General features: G+C 46.7%; 1 protein-coding gene and 1 long non-coding RNA gene across 5 annotated transcripts in view; both read right to left on the bottom strand.

Moving 5' to 3' along the window:
• Positions 1 to 23,883, bottom strand: part of LIPC (lipase C, hepatic type) — a 163,373-nt gene that overhangs the window by 24,888 nt on the left and 114,602 nt on the right. For all 4 annotated transcript variants that reach the window (XM_017896395.1, XM_017896400.1, XM_017896397.1 and 1 more), the window contains exons 3-5: positions 5,600 to 5,784; positions 2,163 to 2,345; positions 1,479 to 1,596 (exon numbers count right to left, since the gene is read on the bottom strand). In XM_017896395.1, coding sequence (XP_017751884.1) covers positions 1,479 to 1,596; positions 2,163 to 2,345; positions 5,600 to 5,784 — 486 coding nt within the window. The remainder of the gene's footprint in view (positions 1 to 1,478; positions 1,597 to 2,162; positions 2,346 to 5,599; positions 5,785 to 23,883) is intronic.
• Positions 21,432 to 23,496, bottom strand: LOC108544999 (uncharacterized). The gene is made up of 2 exons (XR_001890003.1): positions 23,159 to 23,496; positions 21,432 to 22,850 (listed from the first exon to the last, which is right to left on the bottom strand). It is a non-coding gene; the product is annotated as an uncharacterized LOC108544999 (long non-coding RNA).

Consider the following 23,883-nt stretch of genomic DNA (forward strand, 5'->3'; position numbering starts at 1 on the left):
GGTTAAATCCACAGGGGCCACATGCCGGTCTGTGACCAGGCTTCCCCAGTCACCAGCAAGATGAACAAAAAAGCATGAAGAAATGAGCTCTCATAATTACAAAAGTATTCCGTTTAAATGTCTGTCATTATCTCCATTCTTTCTCATGTTAAAAGAAATTCTTTTATAAAGGAATGATGATAGTAGATAGTAGTTGTTTGTAAAAACGTCCTCATGGCCGGCTGTGGTGGCTCACACCTGAAATCCCAGCACTTTGGGAGGCCGAGACGGTGGATCACCTGAGGTTGGGAGTTCGAGACCAGCCTGACCAACATGGTGAAACCCCGTCTCTACTAAAAATACAAAAAAATTAGCCAGGTGTGGCTTAGCTACTTGGGAGATTAAGGCAGGAGGATCGCTTGAACCCGGGAGGCAGAGGTTGTGGTGAGCCAAGATCGCGCCATTGTACTCCAGCCTGGTCAACAAGAGCAAAACTCTGTCTCAAAAAAAAAAAAAAAAAAAGGTCCTCACTTGATAAAATATGAAATTGCAACACCTCTGTTACTCATCTAAAATGCTCTTTGTTTTGGCCTGTGAAATATTGTTTGAGCCTGCTGGATCTTGAAGGATGAGTAGGAGTTTGGGTGGGTGGGTGGTGGGCAAAGCAAACAGTGCATGCAAAGGCCCAGAGGCACAAGAGGCCATGGTGTGTTCGTGAAGTGGAGAAAAAACTTGTGTCGTTGAAGCCTAGCGCTATGGGAAGGGATCAGCAGGATGAGAGGCTGGGGTGCTCTGGGGCTTCCACATTGCCTGTGCCTCCTGGGTTTTTATACCTGTGGTAACAGTGGGCCTCAGACTTGGACTGGGGAACAGTTTGACCAGGTGTGTGGTTTTGGATCCTAATCCCTGGCAGTGTGAAGAGTGGGGTTGGTGTCACGGAAGCCTGGGAGGAAGGCCTTCCTTGCACATCTGCAGACCTTCCTGGATATCTTGGGCCATTTCTGAGTGGGTATGGAGTTTGGGGTGAAGTTTTTGATGCAGAGCTCCCTCCCTCAACCCAAATGGGTCCCAGAATAAAACACACACGTTTCAGAAATGTGGAACCGGAGGCACTAATGTGGCTGATGAATTACAGCAAATTAAGGCTGTGATTCTTCACTCCTTAACTCGCCCAAATTGGACTTTGTAAATTATAGATTAAAAAATAAGACTCCTTCTTGCTAGAAAAGTCCATCTTTTAGTCCCATTTGGCACACCTACATGAGGCATTCCTTTGAGGACAGGCAATAGGAATTGAGGCTGTAATTTGCTCTGAATTCTCTGGCACAGCAATCCATGACATTGGTCATGTTTGAGAGAATGTTACAAATCCTCTCATGAGCTCTGATCCCTCGCAATAAGAGTTGGGGTGTTTTAATGATGAGCCTGTTGGAAAAGCAGGTCCTTGTTGGACGCCCCCATGCAGTGGAATCAGTGTGTGAGTTATTAGGCAGGGTTACCTGTGATTCTCCCAATCTTGCGCGTTCCACCGATGGAACTGCCGGCAAATCCTGACACGTGTGCACCCAGGCTGTACCCAATTAGGTGAACATGGCTTCGAGAGAATTGAACAGATTCCTGGAAGACAGCAGCGGGATGGGGGCAGGAGAAGAGCTGCCTGGATGAAAGCCTTTTGCGGTCCGGTGTGTTGTGGCACCCACCCTGTTCTTCGTGGCTGCTCAGAAATGAGGTGCCTTATTCACACTCCAAACTGAAACTAGTGTCTCACCTGGCTGACTCTCCTGGGACTTAGGTACCTGTGACCTCGCCTGGTAGCTGCGGCCTCCTGCCTGCCTGTCTTCCCCTGAACACTAATGCCCTACAGAAGTGATCCCACTCATTTGTATGGGGGCCTGATAGCTTACAGGGTGTGTTTGTATCCCTTAGCATATCCAAGGGGGTGAGCATAAGAGGAACAGTGAATGAGGAGAGGGGAGAAGATGGTTCTGCGAAATAGGGGTTCAACGGAGGCATCTGAGAGAGACCTGGGGTCTGGTGTCAGTCCTGTGCCTTCTCATTCCTGTGAGCTGAGCATTAGTGCTTCTCCTGTTTGGACTGCTGTTGGAGACCAGCTTAATTCATTCACTCACAGAAGAAGGGAAAGGAGGGAAGGGAGGTGAAGGAAGGATGGGGCAGGTTGGTACCTCCAGCCACCGGAGAAGAGCCGCTACCTCCTTGCCCACGAGGCGGGTATTGCGGACGGCGATGGTGTAGTGGTCGTGGGCCAGGGTGATCCAGTCCACTAGCCCCACATTCACTGGCTGGGCCGGCTGAGACTTCAGCGCGGCCACCATCTGCCAGATCCAGTTTTCTAGTAAGCCGTCCACCTGAGGAGGGTACAGAGGGAGGGTCACACTCGTTTCCTTTCTCCCCGCTCACCCTTCTTCCTTCTCCAGCTCTTGGATAATGCTGGATCCTTCCCCGCAAGAGGAAGGGCTTGCTACGAGGTTTCTCAGGCATGCATAGTTGACATTTTGGGCCAGAGAATTTCTTGTTGTGGGGGCTGTCCTGTGCATTGTACGATGTTTAGCAGCATTCCTGGCCTTTACTAACTAGATGCCAGCAACACCCACCCACTGTCCCAGGTTTTGAAAACCAAAAATGTCTCCAGATTTTTCTCAACGTTCCCCCCTCCGTAAATGATTAGCTTAATGCTTTTCTACCTTGGGACTTTCTAAACCTTGAAACAGTGGAGAAATATGTGTAAATCAGGTCCTGGAAGCTGACCTGTCCCTTAGGGCCATTGGTACGCTTCCTCCTGCATGAGGCTGCCCCACCTCACCCCTAAACCCACAGTGCTGGCTCTGCCCTGCAGACTGCATTGTGCTGGACTTAACGGGATAGGCACTGTAAGCTTGACACAGTAGGAGCTAAAAAATGTTTACAGATAATTGTTCTGTGTGTGTGCCTTCTTTGAGAACCAATTTGCAGGGCACTCCTAATGGATTCACAGAGCAAAGACACTTGTGCTGGGCCTTAAAGGATCCATAGGAGTCCAGTAAGAAGAATATGGGTGGGGGCTGGGCGAGGTGGCTCATGTTTGTAATCCTAGCACTTTGGGAGGCCAAGGCAAGGGGATTGCTTGAGCCTAGGAGTTTGAGACCAGCCTGGGGAACATGGTGAAACCCATCTCTACAAAAAAATACAAAAGTTAGCCAGGTGTGATGGTGCATGACTGTAGTCCCAGCTACTCCAGAGTCTGAGGTGGGAGGATGGCTTGAGCCTAGGAGGTTGAGTCTGCAGTGAGCTGAGATCACACTGCGCTCAAGCCCGGGTGATAGAGGGAGACCCTTTCTCAACAAAACAAAGCAAAGAAACAAAAAGAATACCGGTGGGCAGGCGAATGTGGCAGTGGTGAGGTCTAGGGTATTCCAGGCAGAAGGAACAGTGTGTGCAGAGGCACAGAATTGTGAAAGGGCAGTGTGGTTTGTCAGGGGAGAGGAGGAAAGTTGGTGAGGTGAAGGATAGACAATAGGGGGTGAAGGCTTGAGAATAGGGGGTGAAGCTGGAGAGCTCCACTGAGGGCCTGTCACGCCGTTCCAGGGTAAGACGCATTCCTTTACTAGATGTTTACCAAGTGCCTTCTATGTGCATGGAACATCTTGGGTTCAAATCCAGGCTCTCCCAGTTACTAGCTGAGTAACCTTGGGCAAGTTATTTAACTTCTCTGTGACTCAGTTTCCTCACCTGGAAAATGGAGTTAATAATGCTCTCCTTCCAGGATTGTTATGAAGGAGAAATGCGTTAATAGATCTAAAGCACTTAGAGCAGTGTCTGGAGCATAGTAAGGACTCAACAAATGTTCGTTCCTGCAGTTGTTGTTGTTATTAATATCAGTAGTAATAGGAGGAGGAGACATATACTAGGTTGGACAGAATTTTGATAAGGAAGAGTGCATGTTGGTAAAAAGATCCTGGTAAGAGGCTCCTGTGGTCTTCATGTTGCCTTTATAAACAAGACTCATTCATTTGATCTTTAATTCAGTTAACAAACATTTTGGAGCACTGATTACATAATGGATACTGACCCACAGTTGTCAATTAGATGAGAATAGGACAGAATCCTTCCCAGGAAGAAGCTTACAGCTAGCAGAGCAGAGAAACACAGACAATTAGAAAGCCGAGCTGCAGAGCAGTGCTGGAGAGTGCTCAAAGCCGCACGGGAAGACCCAGTGACACTGAACGCCCCTGCGGGAGTGCTGGGATGAAGGCAGCAATGGCTTGCAGGAGGACCTGTTTGGGACTGTGTCTTACAGGAAAAGAGGAGGAGAAAGAATGCTCTAGGCAGAGGGCACAGACTGAGCCAAGACCAAGAAGAGAGAAGGCAGGCACATGAGCTGTGGAGGAAGCTATTAATACAAGGAGTTGGAAGTTGTTGTAATGTCATGTGGGAGGCAGGGAGAGGTGAGGGGAGGCAGGTGATGGAAGGGTTCATTTTGCCTTCCAGGATAGGACAGATGGGGGTTTTGAGTACTTTTCAACTGGATGGCAGGGAAAGGTTTCTAAGTCATGAAACTGACACCAAAATCTCCGGAGGGTTCAAATTGTGAACTATGCTTGAAATCATGGGTGGGCTAGACACTGGGGAGGCAGGATTTCCTCTTGGCAACAAGTCCTCAGACGGTTTGACTTCACCTATTGCCAACAATATCCTTTCTCTCCTTCTTCCATAGTAATAGAATTTTTAGCATCACTAAAAGCTACACTTTCTTTAAGAGCCTATACTTTTCAGCCATCTTTCCACTTTGATATGGTCAATGGATGTAACTGGGAGAATTTCACAGAGGCTCTGGGACACCTAAAAAACAGTCTTTTATACCAAAAGCCATTGAATTGTGTACACTTTAAATGGATAAATTGTATGCTTTGTAAATTATATCTCACTAAAGCTCTTGTAAAAACCTTGCTTTTGACCCCTTTGCATACGTCTTTTACTACATTGTGCTTCCTGGAATAAAGATGTGATGGCTAGTGCTCTAGCTGCCATCTTGGACTATGAGGATGAGAGTCACACCCCAAGATGGCAGAGCACTGAGCTGGAAGGAGCTGGGGCCTGGAGGACTTCATTGACCAAAGCTGTCTAGCTGGTTTTTGGGTTACATATATCTTTGGAATATTTTGTGAAATGAAAACAAATGTCTGTTTTCTTTGAACCACTGCTAATTTGAGTCTCTGTTATTTGCAGCTGAACTTAAACCTTGCTGATACAAAATTTCACTGGGAGTCCATTCTTCTGGCTTCTTATGTCTCCCCGTGTAACATGCAGATTCAAGAAGGAGGCTTCCCCCTGCATGGGCTGTAATCCTTTGTGGGCCCCAATGGGCTGTGTGACCTCTTTGAGCCACATTCTATCTGAAACATGGAGATAATTATATTTTCTCACCCTGCTTACTCATGGAATTGAGATAATCAATGAGCTAATGCGTGGGGAAGCACCTGGAAAATTAGAACATGCTTTATAAACATTATGCATGGAGTTGTTATCACCAGCTCCCTATCTTTTTATGAACATTGAATGCACTAGAAAGAAAAAAAGAAAATGTGAAATCGGAGAGAAAAAAAGGCATGTCAGCATTTCCTACCGACCACCCGTGGATTATCATCACCAGAGGCAGCGAGGAGTTGAAGCCGCACTCCTGTAACGTGTCCAGATGATGGATTCGAATCTGACAGCCCTGATTGGTTTCTCCAAAGAGCAGGAACCTGGTCTTCGTCTCATGCAGCGTTTTGTTCGTTTCAACAGCTTGAGCTCTTCTTCCAAATGGCTCTGAAATATAAGATTGGGGATGGTGCTTAGCCTGGCATCTGCTCCACCTGCAGCCCTCCGTCTTCTCAAAGGCTGCTTCTACAAGCACAAGCCAAAGAGGTTACTGGGAGATGCTGGAGATCAGAATGAGCCACAACTTTGGGGAGCCCCAAAGACTGTTTCCAGTGGAATGGCCAAGTGATGGAGGGTGGCCTAGGAGGACCCAACACAGAGATTGAGATCACCAGATCCTCTATCCTGCATCCCAGTGACCAGCCAATCAGGCACTAGAGTTACCCTCCAAGTCATGAGGAATATAGGCGAGGCAGTTTTGGAGGCTCGGTGGATAAGCACCTCACCCCAAATCACACTGCCAAAAACTGATAGAGATGGGATTTGAACCTAGGTATCACGGTCTCCAATTTCATCCCTACATCCCTACCTAGGGAGACAGTGAATAGAGCATCTTAGTTGGGTGACACTATGTATTAGCTCCTGTGGCTCAACTTGTCCTCACGTGCAGACACATTATATCAGGTAAGCCTTGCAGGGACAAGGTACAGGGGTGAGGGTGGGGCGGGGTTGGGGGAATCACAGAGGGAGTAGTGGAAGCCGCTTGAGGGAGGGTGTGGCATTCAGGGAGGAATTTTGAGGGAATGTGATGTTGACCCTGGCCTTGCAGGATGATTGAGTGTATGTGTGTGTTTTGTTGCAGGGGTCGGGGGTGGCTGAGGGAGCAACACGAATCAAGGCTCGGAGGCATGCAATCTTGCATGCATAAAGAGGCAGGAGACAAGGCCAGGCAGGCCAGAGCATGGAGGGCCCTGGGATGCTGAAGAGTCTGGGCTTCACGCTCCAGATGCCAGGCTGCTGCTAAAGAGTTTGCAGCAGAAAAGAGTAGAGGAATATCCATTCGAAGGCTTTCCAAGGCCGTGGGAGGTGGAAAAGGAGAGGAAGATTGTTTTTAAGATCTCACCTTCTGTTGTTTGACTGAAGGGCCTTCCAGCCTCTCTTCTGGGGGAGCCTCACCATGACCATGAGCCACTTTGGAGTGGGGGTGGGTGGCCATCCAACTCTGCTAGGCACCCTGACAACTGTCCTGTCTCTGTGGTGGACCAGAGAAGGACACCTCTGCGAAGAGGCCTGGTAGAGCCTGAGGAGGTGGCGTGTTTCCATGGCGTGGCATGTCAAGATGAGCGCATCTTTTCTGCCAAGATTAGGAACCAGGCCAAGAGCTGGGAGAGGAAGCTCTCATCCCTTCCTTCTGGTAGAAGGTGGGCTCCTCTGTGGCTGAGGGGCAGACAGAAGGCCATTCTGACCTTTTTGGTCAGTGAACTCAATTCAGCCCAATTACTAAGGACCCTGATCATTCTTTCTGAGCATAAAATCATTCAGGCTTCTCGAATAATATGTCTTGGGCTTTTGGTTTCAGGGGACAGCAGGACCAAGAGATGATGAACCTACAAAGTGCAAGGGGAGGTGTTAATGAAACCAATTTTCCTACCCGAAGGGTATTAACTCAAAAGGTTATTAATTCTCAGCAAAGGGCAATGATTTTTCACTATGATGACAGAATGAAATGCATCATACTTTATTAAAAGGAGATGTGAGCAAGAATTTGAGTAAGTTTTCTGAGATAATGAAAATTTCTGCCTCCCTGTTTGGCTTTTCTGAGCTTATAGAGGGTCTCAGCTTGCCCTCGCTCCTGGAAGCCTGCTTCCAGCCTAGTCTCCTGGTTTCACTGGGTGCCCCCCTGATTGTCTAAGTCAGAAGCCGGGGTGTCACCTTGCACCGCTATGCCAGCCTCTCCATCAGTCCAAAGCTTCAGGCTTCCTAAATATCCCTAGAATCCTGTGCCTTAGTTTCCGTGCACACTGTATCTTGCTTGGTTTATTGCAGCAGCCTCCTAACTGGTCTCTCTCTGTTTGGTCTCTCCGTCCTCCTGCACACAGCGGCTCAAAGAGTCTAGAACAGAAATGACTACACCTGTTAGTGACTTTCAGCTTCACGGTATTGCAGCCAAGGCCACCACCTGAATGATGATCCCTTGTCCCCCACCTCCTCCTCTCTTTTCATTCTCCTGCTATCAGCAGTTCCCAAATGCCGTTTTGGATGCCAGTACCTTTGCACTTCACCTCCTGCTCTGTCTCTGCTGCTCCATTCATTAAAATGGAACTGAGACTTCACAGCCTCCAGGAAGCCTTCTCATCTAGTCAGAGATGATTACTCCTTCTTGCTCTCAGCACCGTACTGCCTCCCTGATCCTAATGCACTTGCCCTGCAGCTGGGTGATTTATTTATCCAGGTGTGTTCTTCCTCCACCTGTCAGTGAACTCATGGAGGGTAGCACTGGGCACAATGGTGGGTGCTCAGTAAATGTTAGTGAGCGGTGAGGTGTCCTGCCAGATCCAGATCTCAGATCAAAGGCTGGCACTCAATCTTCAGCCATTTATACATTGGACCTAACGTAGCTCATTTTCTTTTATTAAGAGACTGAAACACTACACCTTTCTTCGTTTTAGGATACTCTACACTTTTCTTCGATTTAGCTGCCTTAAATGTTAAGAGGATCATATGAAAATAAAATGGGGATAAAAATAGTGCCTATCTTATGAGGTTGTTATGAGGATTAAATAAGATATTTGTAAAGAGCTCAGAACAATGCCTGGCAAGTAATTAGCACCTAGACAAGAGAGTGTTGTTAGAATAAGTACCAATTGGAGCATCCAGCATCTTGCGTTTCCGATCAGTGAAATCCTTTCTTTCTGTGGAAATTCACCCCAGTTGTCCTCTTAGGACCAATTCTGTCTTGTGTATATTTACTCTGGATTTAGCTGTGAGATAAGCTCCAGCCCAGGTGGCTGAGGCTTCGAGGCTGTTCAGGAGACACCATGGAAAAGAGTTGTCACATGGAAAGCCCTGCAAACAACTGGACTGAACAGGACCCTCTCTTTTCTCCCTTCCTGGGGGCTTTAGCTCTCTTTAACATGTGTATGAGCGAGGAAGTTATGCAGACTGTAGACAGGTGTGTGCTCATTCATTTATTTACTTCCTTGACAAACACTTATTAAGCATGTATTATGCCCCAGGCCCTGGCTGGGTACTGGTTGGAGGCAAAGACAGCATGTGGCTCCTGTCTTTCAGGAGTCCGCAGCCCCATGGAGGAAGGGGGTGCAAGCATGAAAACCAACTATTAAAAGTGGTTGCTGTGTTGCAGCGGAGGAATGCCTTGAGTAGGGGCTTTAGGGAAGAGGTCAAGAGAAGATAAAGCATCAGTCAGGTCTAGATGGATGAAAGATTCTTTAAGAGCTCATATCCATGAGCAATTGTTAAAGAAAGTGGGGCTCTGGTTCCTATAAAAATAAGATTGGGTGAATGACGTGAGAGTTGAAGGGCTGTTGTGGAGAAGGTAGACTAGAATTATTTTGTGCAACTTCCAAGAGTTAGAAACAAACAAAATCAATGGGTGGGCATGACATGGAAGAACATTTTTAACTTGAGTAGTTGGCAAAAATTCATAGTTGAAGAACTTAGGACAAAGAGAAAATAAGGGCAGTAAAACAATAAAGATAGAAATGTTAGTATTAACACCCAAACACGTACACTATGTGATATTATAAGGCTGCTGAAGATGGGCCACAGATTTTTTTCTGAGCTTCCTGTTGACCGCATCAAAGAGGGAAGCAGGGTCAGTTATAGCATTCCTGGTGGCCAGGTACTCACACTTTCTTGGTCCTGAAACCCAAGATGGTTTCCCTATGTGTTATGGAAAAAGGAGGTTACCAAATATATAGCAGTAGGTTTTATGTGGTTAACTCTGAGAGCCCTGTAATCTTCAGTGAAACAGCAGCCACAGCACCAAATAGCATTAAAGTCACAGCAAGCCTATGAGAGATTCCTCACAGTAATTGAGCAGCAGTCCCTCTGACTGGGGGAGGCAGGGGCCACTTCAGGTCACATTTAGGGGTGGAAGGAATAGAGCCCTGAAGCCCAAGGGTCTGAGCCTCCATGAGAGCAGAGTCTGTTGCTTAATCCTAGAACACTTCGAACACTTGGGCATCCTAAGGGAAGCCCGTGTCTTCAAGGACTCACTGCTGTGCCCATCCTCATACCTTTACTGCAGTTTCTTCCCACAGCTTTAGCTTTACACTTCACCAGCTTTTAACTGGGCATCTTTGCCTGGGTACTCTTTGGGCACTACAGACTCAGCAAGGCCAAGCTAAATGTATTTTCCTTCCTCCCAACCCATTCTTCTTCCTTTCTTCCTGTGTTTCTTATTGTGGTTCATAACATCATCATTCATCTCTGTGCCCAAGCTAGAAAGCTTAGAGTTCATGCCCTCTGTTGCCTCTCTATTAGGTCACCAAATACTGAGGACTCAGCCTCAGAATTATCTTCTTTCTCTGCCCAGTGGCCTAGTCTAGGTCCTTAGCCTTTTTTTCCCCTTCAAAGTATAGTGTTGCCATAGACTTTTAACTGTTTCATATTTTATTTTGCTTTTTGTAGAATTAAGGGATGCTCATTGTATATATGCTGAAAATATATTTCAGTATAATTTGAAAAATGCTGAAAAAATACAGAATATTATTATTTAGAAAAAAACCACAAGTAACATTTGGAGTATGTCTTCACAATCTTTTCTTATGGAGATATTTGTTCCATAGATATTTATTTGCAGTGTGTATAATTGAGATCATGTTACATAAATGGTTTTAAATCCTTCTTCACTTACCATTATCAATTTCTCATAGCATCAAAATTCTTCAAAACATACTTGGAAAAAGTGCCATAATGTATTTGCTTGTTCCACTGTTGTTGAAAATTTATGCCGTTTCAAGGTTTTCTTTGCCCTATTACAAACAATTATCTGATGATAATCTTTATTTATAAATATTTGTCTGAATCTATTAGTATTTTCTTTTTTTTTTTTTTTGAGACGAAGTCTCACTCTGTCGCCCAGGCTGGAGTGCAGTGGCGCGATCTCGGCTCACTGCAAGCTCCGCCCCCCGGGTTCACGCCATTCTCCTGCCTCAGCCTGCGGTGTAGCTGGGACTACAGGCGCCCGCCACCTCGCCCGGCCAATTTTTTTTTGTTTGTATTTTTAGTAGAGACGGGGTTTCACCGTGTTAGCCAGGATGGTCTGGATCTCCTGACCTCGTGATTCACCCGTCTCGGCATCCCAAAGTGCTGGGATTACAGGCGTGAGCCACGGCGCCCGGCCTCTATTAGTATTTTCTTAGAATAGTTTCCTAGAAGTAGAATCAGTTCCTTACGTATAATCCTATTTATATCTCTTTATATATACATATATATTCAAATTGATCTTCAGCATTTTTAAAAGCTAATATATATTGAATGCTTTCTCTGTGCCAGGCACTTTTCCAAAAGTCTTATTTGTATTGACTCATTTAAACCTGGCAACTCTAAGATAAGCTGTGAGGAAAGGATATGCTTTAGTTATGAGTGAAGAAATTGGTTCCATATTGGATGAGCTAGAAGCAGCACATTCTCCAAGCATATCTTCTGAAGTGGAACTTTTCTCATGTCTTCAGAAGAGATGAAGTCATGCCAATGATAAGAATCTGGAGATAATACTGTGGTTTTAGGACGGGGAATATTAAATTGAGGTAAGCAATCAAATCCACCAAGGGATTCAGCCCCCATATCCAGGAAAAGGGGTTGATGGACTAGGGAGGCTTGGGGTTGTCCTCTGTATGACAGTAAGTTCCTAGATCAGGAAAACAATCCTTAAAATTAGTCAGAAGGAGAAGCTGGGTCCAGCCATTACATTTCTAATATTATTTCTTGCAGCAAGTGATTTTTCTATTCCTAGTCAACTCCTAGGTTTGAGGGTTCCTGATATTTCATACAAGAAGAAATTACTTCATTTTCTTTTGGGTAAGGACATCAACAGATGGGTGACTGCAGGCAACCGAGGTGGGCCACCTTCCATGGGAGAGAACCAGGGATTCTACCATAGGAGGCCTGATGGGAGTCAGGATCTGCCTCCCGCCCATGATGCCTGGGCTAGAGGCTGTTGCTCAGCTCAGTGTTTGTTGAGCCCTTTCCGTGTATTGGCTGGTGCTGGGCACACAAGTGCATAAGAAAGAAGCTTCAGGTATTGCTATGCCCCTCATAAGGTTTTTCATACAACATGCATTATTTAATTTGCTAATGTGTGTGTGGGCTTTTGCTTTGTAAACATCCACTGCTGAAAATATTCCCAGACCTGGCAAGGTTCCTCTGGAAGACCAAAATTTCATAATTGCCCTGAAAACTCTCTAGGCCATGTACTCTGCTCAGGATGGAACAATCCTGTGATAAATGTAGCCACAGCTCTGTCCCTTCCTGCTGTGGTCAGGCCACTGATTTGTAGCTGGGCAAAGTCGACTTCAGAATTTCTTGCATGATGGAAAGATGGAAACGTTCGTGTGGGAATTTAGTCACTGCTGGACCTTACGGATTCAGCTCCTAGCTGTTGCTGAGCTTTGTTTGGAGATAAGCAGATTCTGCCCAAGGCCATGGTGAGGAATGATTCTCCCACTCCTGCCATCTGGAATTTTGCCCTGACCTGGACACCCTACCCTCCCATTTACTTATTTTCTTGAAAATAATTCTGTGTCTCAATTTCTGAATGTGCACAATAGTTACTAATCTTTGTATTTTCCTTCACCTCTTATGACACCCTAGCATCACTTCACTATAATATTGAACTTCAATTACCCAAGGTATAAATCACTCCTAAGGAGTGAATGAGGTGCTTTGTAAAGCCATGGTAATTTTTCAGGTTATTAAGATATTGTTTTGAACTCTGAAGAAATTCCTAAGTTTGTCTCAAGTGGGTTTCTTTTCTAGCTATTCTTTACAAATAGCTTTAGGTTCTAAGGCTGCTGAAATTAATTTATTACCTTTTGGAGGTTGCCATCTTCCCACCATTTTTTGCATTCTTGTTTTACCTGTTCTTTGTCATTATAGTTGCTCTTTACCATTTTTGTTGTCAAATAAGAAAATGAGATATGGGATGGAAGGAAAGCTATTTTCATGCCTGATTTATTCTGCTTTTTTTTTTTTTTTTTTTTTTTTTTAAGTCCATTTTGGCACCATGCTACTGTAGCCTGAGGCCACAATTTCTTCTTTTGTGGATCCCAGGGAACAAAGTAACTAGAGTCTTCTTTCTTGCCAAAAAGTTTTTTTCTTCTAAACTTTTCTCTTAAATTCTCTTAAATTCTACTGCACTTCTGGCTAGAATCAGAATGATTTTTTTCTTTTAAGAAATCTGGTTATGAGAGTATGCCATTCAGAAAAACTTTCCATTTGTGCTGGAATCCTCTCTGGGGAAAGTGGGGCTTACTTCCCTAAAGTCCTTCCGAGGTCATGGGCACATTCCACCCTGTGTAGGTTCAAGGTAGGGTGAGAGAGTTGAACAGATATCCTTAAAAGAAGATACACAAAGGGCACATATGTACAAGAAAAGGTGCTTAACATCATTAGTCATGGGGAAAATGCAAATTTAAAACGCAACAGAATATCACTTCTCTCCCTCTAGAATGGCTAAAATTAAAAAGACTGACAAAATCCGGTAGAACTCCTCATAGATTGCTGGTGAGAACAAAAAATACTTACTTTGGAAAACAGTTTGACAAGTTCTTTAAAGGCAAATGTACACTTACTATAGGACCCAGTAAACTCCAAGCTTAAGTGTTTACTCAAGAGAAATGGAAACATATGTCCACATAAAGATTCAAATGTTCATGGCAGTTTTATTCATCATAACCCCAAACCTGAAACAACCCAAATATCTATCAACTGATAAATGGATAAACAAATTGTGGCATATCCATCCAATGGAATACTACTCAGCAGGAAAAAGGAACGAATTGCTGACACATGCAAGAACGTGGATGCATCTAAAATACATAAAGCTAAGTGAAGGAAGCCAGATTTAAAAGGTTACAAATTGTGTGATTCCATTTATAGGACATTCTGGAAAAGCAAAACTATTGTGATTGAGAACAGATCAGTGATTTCCTGGGCCCAGGGAATGGGGTGGGGATTAACTAGGAAAGGGCAAAAGGGAATCTCTAAAGAGGGATGGAAATATCCTACATCTTGATGATGATCATGGTTACACAAGTGCACATTTAAAATGATTGTTGGAATAATGCACTATAGTCAAGCAATAATGTGGTTTCTCCACATTGCCCTGGATCCAGGACGAGCAGCATAGGCTGCACAGCAGGCCTTCTGTGGTAGTTACTTGTACAAGTCAGGGCTGGGCCTGGCTGCTCCTGGTTTGCAGGCCTGAGAGGATAGGCTGTTTCTGAGTTTTCTGGAGGTTGGGGTCAATTGGCAGAGAGAGATCCAGGACTGACTTTGAACCAAAAGACTGGGTCAGGGAGGGAGCCAGCCCTCGTGGAGCAGGGTCTCAGGGAGACTTGGCAGGTCCCGAAGGTCCTTCCTGGTTCCTTCAGGCTGGGGATGGCCAAGGGTTCCCTGGCGACTACCCTGTGGAGGCCAAGTTGTCCAGCAAGAGGGTTAGAAACACAAGGGGCCTGGAGATCATGCAGCATCATGCACTGCACCCAGCCTGCATTTCAAACAACCTGTACTTATTGAGGAACAATTCATTTTCCTTCACTTATCAAACAAGTATATAGATAACCCCACCCATCTACACTTTCAGTTCTCTGGAGAGAATCCATTTTACCACACCAAGTGGAAAGAATTCCACAGGGAAGCAAACCAAGTCAACATTCAGTTGTCCTGTGCGATATCATCTTTTACAATGTGTTGGAAAATAGCTGGGTGATGCCCTTCTGCCACTCCAACCACTGCTCCCCAAGGATCAGGAACCTTTTATTGGTAGTGATGGTCTAGTCTGCCTTCATTATGTCACAGATGAAGAAGCTGGGACCCAGAAAGGCCAGCTGACATGCCCCAAACCATGCATCTAGGTAGCAGCTGAAGCAGAAACACTGGATTTTCCTGACATTCAAGCCGGCATCTTTCTACTGTGCTGGAGGACAGAGCTTCCGACCCTCTTCCCTGCCATGTTCTAGGACTCTTCCTATCTCTGCTAAAGCTCAGAGGGCTTACATTCCATGCCTCATAAAGGCCGATGCCTCCAAGTAAGGCCCCTGGTTGGCACAAGAGTAAACAGGTCTTGAATCACAGAAGACAGTTGACTGGGGCATCCTCTTGTCTATGGGAAGTACCTCCAAACAATTGGGGTGACCAGGGTAATAAAAACAAAGAGTCCCATGACCTTCACCCTTCAAACACCTGGCAGAGCTGTTGTCTGCTGGTCTCATTCTCAGACTAGACTTTTTTTCTTTCCCTTCCAGAGGTAACTCTAGGAGAATCCTTACCCAGCTAAGGGGGCAGTGATGCTGGCATCTGACCACAGTTAGGCCAGGGAGGCTCCCCAGGAGCTGGACAATCACAGGCCCTTCAACTGCTGTTGCCATGAGAGATCGTGGCTTATAGTCAAGGTGCCAAGTGCTGTTTTGATTGGCAAATTAATCCCATTGTGTTCTTGTTCCAAAACTTTATTTGATGTATCATGACTATCTAGCTCCTGGCTTTGAACTTCATTTGACCTTCTCCTTCATTCCTGTATTAGCCATAGCTACACAATTGCCAAGTGATGCTTACAAGGACTAGAAGGAGGGGTGGGGGCAGAGGACCTTTGACATCACAGTCAAGGAATCTAGGAATATGGATGTCCTATCTCAGCCCAGAGCCACCTAACTCATAAAGTTAGTGCTGGAGACAAGGATCCTGGGTGCCCTGGCAGGTGGGGACAGGCACTGCTTTAGTATTGGCAGTGATTGTACCTGTAAAAGGAAACGAGGGCCACTCCTTCCTCCAGGTCACCTGCCAGAAGATGAATTGGGTGCCTTATACTCAGTGTGAAACGAAGAGAAGATTGCTGCTTCCTTTCCAGTCGGAACCCATGGATGGAAGAGACTCAACATGGGCCCATACCCTGAGCATGGCTTGTTACTGCATAGCAAGACACAGTGCTGTGAAGCAGTTAGGAGCCTGGGCTCTAGCCGGGTATGGTGGTGTGTGCCTGTAGTCCCAGCTACTTGAGAGGTTGAGGTGGGAGGATCACCTGAGCCTGGGAGGTCAAGGCTGCAGTGAGCAGTGATTGTGCCACTACACTGCAGCTGAGGTGACAGAGCCAAACAATGTCTTAGAAAAAAAAAAAAAAGAGGCACCTGAGCTCTGGAGCCAGATGTCTGCCTTAAATCCCAGCTCTGCTACTTATTAGCTTGTGACCTTGGGCTAGTTACTTAACCTCTCTGTGTCTTAACTATATAATAAGACTAACAGTAGTACCTACCTTATAGGATTATTGTGAGTGACAGATATGTGCCCCTGAGACGTGTTTTTAGGCCAGACTTAATCAGGCAAAAAGAAAAGTGAGAGCGAGAGGAGAGGTGACCTGAGAACGCCTGGCTGTTCTACAGGAGTGTTCCCCTCCCTGGAGCTGGAATCTGGGCAAAGATAAACACTTGCAGCGTGAGGAAAGCATTAAGCATTAACTTGGCCAAACAGCCCAAGGTTATTCTTTTTTATTTTTTTTTTTGGAGATGGAGTTTTGCCCTTGTTGCTCAGGCTGGAGTGCAATGGCGTGGTCTCGGCTCACCACAACCTTTGCCTCCCGAGTTCAAGTGATTCTCCTGCCTCAGCCTCCTGAGTAGCTGGGATTATAGGCAGTAAACTGTGGGTGGGGAGTGTGGGCTGAAGTATTTGGATGTGCTCTTTGGGGCAGAGGTTTGGGGGCTTCCTGATGAGGAAATGGGCCTGATCTAGTCCCTGAACCTCCCTAGGGCTTCCCCATGTGGGGGCCTGGGACTGAGAGGGCTGGCTCTTGGGTGTGCTTTTAGAGACTGAAGGCCCACCCTGATCCCATTCATTCTTTTATTCATTCATTCATCCATTCATTTGTTCCACTAAACATTTATTAAGCACCTATTATGTGTCAGGGACTGTGCCTAACATTGTGATACCTAACAGTGAATAAGACAGACCATACTTTCAAAAAGCTCATGGTCTTATGGTAGAGGCAAGTATATAAACTGTCACACAGTTTGGAAAGTGTTGTGTTGGCCGAAGAATAGGAAAGCGCCCACCCAGCCATAAGGTGACTGGTGTAAAGGCAGCCAGATGAACTCCATTGGTGGGTGGTGCCATCAGCTCCCCAGATAATCTTGGGAATTTTAATCAAAGGCTGGACCTGATGGGAGGGAAGGACTATGAAATGCAGGGGGAAGATGAGCTTAGGTGTGGCCAGTATGGTCACCTCTAGACCCACAGAGGTTGAGGTCATGGCTGCGGCATGCACCCTGAGCCCTTCAGCTTTCCTGAGGCCCTTGGTGTCTCTCATCTTCTTTGAGACTTGCTTGCCCTGAGATCTGCAGCACAGCTCTTCCTATCCTAGGAGATGTTAATTTCCTCATGAAGAAATAAGGAAGGGTTCAGTGACTGCCAAGGCCCACAACTGGCTGAAAAAGCAAACCAGTTCCAGAATTCGACTTCTCCATACATCTATGTTCTGAGACTATAAAACTTTCCTGGGCATGTGCACTATTTCCCCTAAGATATTCTTTTGGACCTGTATCCTCCCTTCACTACCCATATCTGGAGGCCCAGTTGACTGCTGCCGGCCCACTTCAGACCACGGGCAGGTACCCCAGCAGTTTCCAGGGTGCCATAGGGAGCAGTGGCAGAGGCAGGGTAGTGGAGTGGCAGCAGGGGGCACTGGGTTTTGGAGTCAGTTGGCTCTGTGTTTGGTTGTTTAATACTTACTAGCTGTGTGGCCTTGGGAAGCTTGCTTAACCAGTAGGAGCCTCAACTTCCTTCTTCTAAGTTGGAAATAGGAAGACTGTCTCGTGTGGGTGGTAGTGAGGATGAATGAAAGTTGAAATGTCTAGTCCAGGGCTTGGCGTTCGATGCGTTGTTTCCCTTTCCAAACTTGCCTACGATCTCTTCCTTCTCATGTCTCAACCCAACGTAGTTCTTTCCAGATATTTGTTGGTACTTATCCACCAAGTCTTTGCCAGCCTATTTGATACCTCTCTGTGAATTCTGTGCACCTGCTTTAGGTAACACACAGCCTTAACTGTGTGGTTTGGCGCGGTGCCTTTGTGCCAAGAAAAGGAGGTCCTTCTTTAGAGTGAGGATTTCAGCCTCCCCTCTTCCATTTGGCCAGGTTGTTCTGGGCAGGAGAAATCTACTGGGCTTAGGCAGCAGCTCTGGAGCCTACTTGGCTGAGTCCCTGCCTCTACCAGCTAGGGTGCTCCAGCTGTGGGGTGCTGTGTCTGAATCAGGCACCTCGAGGAGCCAAACTAGGCTACCGGTTAACACTCTCTGCTAATGAGGAAATCAAAATCTGACTGCAAAACACAGCAGTCAGGGTTCTGCCCTTACACCACTGCTAAGGAAATACTCATCCTCACAGCCTGATATGTTACCTAACTTTCTACATTTGTGAGCAGTGGCTCTCAGGTATTCATGTGCTGGAGATGCAGACTCCTGGGCGCCATTCCCAGAGCAGCTGATTCAGTAGGTCTGGGAGGCCTGGGAATTTGCATCAACACAGGGTGGCGGATCATTCTGAGAAGAAGTTGCCCAGTGGTGAAGAATATGAGTTTTGGAACCAGGCTGGGATCGAAAACTTGGCTCTGCCACTAATGAGCCGCAATTCTGGGCAAGTTTACAGATGGTTTCCTCATGGGGTTGTAAGTAAATGAGATAAACGTATAAAGTACCTCCCACAGTGCCTGGTATATAGCAGGTTCTCAATGAATAAAAGTGGCCATGGTGGCATTGGTGGTAGTAGAAGTAGGGGTTGATGTTGCTGTTATAACATCTTCCTCCTTGAAGGGTTCTTCTGCCCCTGATCAGTAACAAATCATGAGGAGACAGACTATCAGACAGGATAACTCTTTATGTTGAGGTTTTCTGGGATCACCTTCATTTAAACAGATTGGATGGACCAGAAGGTCAGTGCTGAGAATCTTCAGGCCAAAGTCCAAACCTCCAGGAAGACATAGATGTCCTATTTGGCCTTTCCCCAGAACACTGGCCTCAAAGGGGTACATAGACGTGGCCTACTGGAACTCTCCCAGAAGGCCTTGCACCCCTGCCTCTGCCTTGTTTGGGGAGCAGGCTGTGCTTGCCTCTTTCCCTGGTTGGATGCCTACAGGCATATGTTGGCTTCCTTGTAGGACAGAAGAGAATAAAACATGACAGTGAGCAAGGAGAGCCCCAGTGACAGAGCTCAGCTTGCCAGTAAACGGCCAGGGGAGCTCTGAACTAAAAAGGACTATGGGGGAAGGTGTGTCCTATTTGATACTAAAATGTGCCATAAAGATTCAGTGATTCAAGCTGTGTATATAGGAACATGGATAAAGAAGCAGAATAGAAGCCCAGAACACCCAAATGCATACGTTTGAATTCAGTGTTTGATAGAAGTGACTTATTGGCCAGGTTGTTCTGGGCAGTGGAAATCTAATTTCTCAAAGTGCTAGGATAGAGTAAAGATGGACTTTAAAAACAGTATTGGGAGATCTGGAAAAAGATGAAAAGATGTAAGTTGGGTCCATCCCTCTCATCATACATCAGGAACAACTCCAAAGGAATCCAATTTTTAAATGAAATAATAGGAATCATAAAATTACCAGAAAAAAATATGGGTGAATTCCTTCATAACCTTTTGAATAAGAACCTCCCTCTGCGATTCAAAATTCAGAAGCTGTAAAAGGTTGTTAAATTAGATTACATTAAAGCAAACAAAAATCTTCTGTATGACCAACTAAATTAAAAAAATAAAGGCCGGGCGCAGTGGCTCACGCTTGTAATCCCACCTCTTTGGGAGGCGGAGGCGGGCGGATCACGAGGTCAGGAGATCGAGACTATCCTGGCTAACATGGTGAAACCCCGTCTCTACGAAAAATACAAAAAATTAGCTGGGTATGGTGGCGGGTGCCTGTAGTCCCAGCTACTCGGAAGGCTGAAGCAGGAGAATGGCGTGAACCCGGGGGATGGAGCTTGCAGTGAGCTGAGATCGCGCCACTGCACTCCAGCCTGGGAGACAAAGCAAGACTCCGTCTCAAAAAAAAACAAAAAACAAAAAACAAAAACAACCACAAGTAGAGGCAGAAAATGAACAATAAAGCGAGAAAAAATAATTGCAACTCATAACACAAAAGGTGAATCTCCTTGATATCTATAGAATGCCTAGAAATCAAGGAGAGCAAGACCAGCAACCCACAGAACAGTGGGCCAACCGAGGACACGAGGAGCCATTTCACAGAAAAAGGAATATGAATAGCCCTTTAACATAAGAGAAGATCCTCAACCTTACTCCTAAGAGGAAAAATACAAATTAAAACTATACTGAAACACAAGTCTCACCCCTCAGATTGGTGAACATTAAAAAATGTGACCACACACCTTGATGGAGACGCTGGTAGGAATGCAAAATGGTGCAACTCCAACGGAGAGGGATTTGGCAACAGCTATGAAAGTTACAAATGCATTTTCTCTTTACTCAGCATTTCCTGCATGGGAATGTACCCTGTGGCTGTATCTGCATACATATGAAATGAAATTAATACAAGGTCATTCATTGCAGGATTATCTGTAATTGTAAAATACTGGAAACATCCCAAGTGTCCATCTAGAGTCTAGATAGCTGAAATGGGACATATCCCTCAATGAAATACTTGTGCAGCTTGAGTAAAGAAACACTGTACTGATTTGAAAAGATTTCTAGAACGTACTGCTGAGTGACCAAAGTAAGGTGCAGAACGGTATCTAAAGTGTGATACCTTTTGTGGAAGGGTGGGGACATAAGTAAATAACTCCATATTGGCTTTCAGTTACGTAAAGAAATGTTGGAAAGATACAGATGAGATGAATATAAGTGGTTACCCGTGGTGGGAGAGGGGGAGGAGGGAATGGATATGGATGTCGTGGGATGGGGGTAAGATGTTCCAAATCTATTCTATTTTATATTCTTTTAATTTATGAACCATGCGAGTATTTACTTCCTTAAAATAATTTCTTTTCTTTTATTTCTTTATATTTTTAGAGACAAGGTCTGGCTCTGTTGCCTGGGCTGGAGCGCAGTGATCATAGCTCACTGCAGCCTTGAATGTCTGGACTCATGCGATCCTCCCACCTCAGCTTCTCAACTAGCTGGGATCCCAGGCATATGCCACTAGCCCCCTCCACTAGCTAGTTAATGGTTTTTTTTTTTTTTTTTCCATAGAGACAGGGCCTCATTGTGTTGCTCAGGTTGGTCTCAAACTCCTGGCTTCAAGTGATCCTCCTGTCTTGGGCTCCCAAAATGTTGGGATCATAGGCATGAACCTCTGTGCCTGGCCTGAAAAGTAATTTTAAATAAAAAAAGATCCCAGCTTGTTTCCTGCTTGCACTGTCCATGATATCTATTTCTCTGGATGCCGTTCACCTACCCCTGCAGCCCCTTCATGCCCCAGAGAACTCTGGGAGTAGCTCTCTCACTGTCTGACTGTGGGGCCAGAGGGTCCACGGGCCTCACCTGTCTTCTTGGCTGGCCTGACTGCCTGGCTAGATGCTGACCTTCATGCCTTTAGCTGCACCTTCACCTACCTGGGCCCTAGCAGCCCTTCATTTCAGCTATTTAATAGGTCAGGGGGTCAGTTTCCTTCTGAGAGTAAAGGTGACCTGAGAGAGGAAAGGTGGCGCCCACAGAGAACTCCCCACGTCGGCTGCTTCCTCTCTGGCAGAACTGACTCGGCAGATGGCAAAGTACTTGGAGTCACCGGGAACCAAGGTGCAGAGAATTCTGTGGAAGGAAGTTGGCTTGGAGCTTGGAAGCCGGGCAGCAAGGGCTGCTGGAACATGAAGGTGCCCGCTCATTTGGCAGGGGTGCCCAAAGCGAGAGGAAGTGGGGCTCCCTAGTTAGGAAGCTTTGTCAGACATCCCCCTCCTGCCCCAAGGCTTCTCAGAGGGCCTGGAGAGACTGATGCTTCCCCAGCAGCCAGTCCATCTGGGCTGGTGCTCACGCAGCTCTGGGAGCTAGGATATTTTAGAAGTGTCAAAAGTGACGAATGTTGGAAAGTGCCACGGGCATCTCTGGGAGCTCACAGTTCACACTGGCAGCTAAGATGTGCCAAGCTTTTTGGAAGAAACCGAACTCTGGAGGAAACTGAGGAGTCTTTTGCTGTCCCAGATGTGGGTGGCAATGAGACGGGCTCTGCAAGGGGACAGAGCCCTGAAATCAATAAAGATGGGGCTGGGCCGCAGCAATGCCTGAGGTCTTGGCAGAAAGAAGTGGCATTCTGAGAGGCCAGCAGGGGCAGGAAGGAGCAGGAGCATGTGGATTTAGAAGCAGACAAGCAGGGGCCTGAGGCTGGAGTCAGCAGAGCTTGCAGCCGGCAGCACTGGGGGCTGTGGAGTTGGGCCTGTTCAGTTCCGCTTGCCAGGATGGAACCAGGGCAGCAGTCAGAGCCAGCCTGAGGCTGGAGGTGAGCCCAGGGGCCTTCGCCCACAGTGAGGCTGGAACAAGGCTCCAGTGTGTCTGGATTTGAAAACACCCCAGGGAATGTGTTACTAGAATTCAACATCTATCCCGAATATAATGCATCCTAAGGGGAGGGTGCCTTGGTGTTCTGTTTGCAGCATGGCCTTGGTTTGTGTGTATTGTCACTGGTTCTCTGCCTCTGCAGGGAGATGGCTCATCCCATGCTACCCAGCCAGGAAGGTGGCTCATCCCAAGCTGGGGGTGGAGGAGGCTGAGGCAGTGGCTGGGATAGGAGGTGTAGGATCAGGCTTACGCGAGTCACAGGGAAGGAGGAGGGTCAAGGAGAAGGGATCCTCGCTATGGACCAGCGGGGTTCTGGGGTGGTGGGGGTACAGGACCAAGTTGGGCCAGCCCAGCCTGTCTTCTGCTTAATGATGAATGGGGCTGGGGTGTCAGGGATGGATGGAGAAGCTAGCACCAACTCTACCTGCCCCAGGTGTTTTTTGATGAAGACACAAACTCTCTTCTGATTATTGTTCTTCACAACCTCCCGCCTCCCTGCAAACTCCTGCAACCAGGAAGGAGAGAGAGAGAGAGAGACAGAGAGAGAGAGAGATGACCGAGAGTTCCTAGTCATCTTTGTCATCGTCCCCATCATGATTATGATCATCGTCATCCATGCCTGGACTTCTTACATAACCTGCTTAACTTGTTGAGGGCTGAACTTGTCTTTCCACCTCCTACCTCCAACCAGCTTTTCTAACTTCCTCATTCTGCTCACACATTCCTCTCTTCCAGGCGCTGGCTCACCCCAACTGAGTCATCTTCCACGCCCCCTTCCTCTTTCTTCCCCTCCTACTATCAGCAACTCACTGTAGCATGAACGCCTGCAACTGCTTCCTGGGAGGATCCGCTTCCAGTCCCCTCTGTTCACACGCTCTCCATCCCGCGACACGCGGCTCCGACCATAGCTGCTCGCAGGCCCGGGGTGCCTCTGGGCCTTTGCTCCTGCAATTCCTTCTGCTTGGAACCTCTCTCCTCTTCCTACACCTTAGCCCTTAACCTTGGAGGAATCAGAATGTGTGGACAGTTCTCCTGACAGCTGGTCAGGGGAGGGGCCCCTCTCTGTGCTCCCCTGTCTCCTGTTCAGACCTCGAGGGTGGGGCTGTTTACTTTCCCATTTCGTGACCAGGCTCGAAGGTGTACATGTCTTACGCATCTTCGTGGTCCCAGCACAAGGCCTGCACAGAGGTGGGTTATCTGTTGAATTGATTTAACAGATAATTCATTTTCTGCCCTTCCTAGGGAAGGATTTGTCACAGTGAGCCAATGCCAGAAGGAAGGGGAGAACAGAGGCAGGGACCTGCCCTGCTTCACTTCTTACACCCACAGTCCCCTTCCTATGGTCAGGAGCCACTGGCCACCAACACAGCACCTCCTGCCTCTGTCTGCCCTCTAGGAATGAGCTGATAGAAAGGCACCAACAGACAACAAGCAAGATCCGGATCTTCTTTGGAATCATGGATGGTCCTTGTTTCACCCTCATCCAGACCCCAAACCAGGGTCCTTGTCCCTCTTCCCTTCCTTTTCTAGAATTC

Source organism: Rhinopithecus bieti, unplaced genomic scaffold, assembly GCF_001698545.2.
Source record: "Rhinopithecus bieti isolate Rb0 unplaced genomic scaffold, ASM169854v2 scaffold_947, whole genome shotgun sequence".
NCBI lineage: Eukaryota > Metazoa > Chordata > Mammalia > Primates > Cercopithecidae > Rhinopithecus > Rhinopithecus bieti.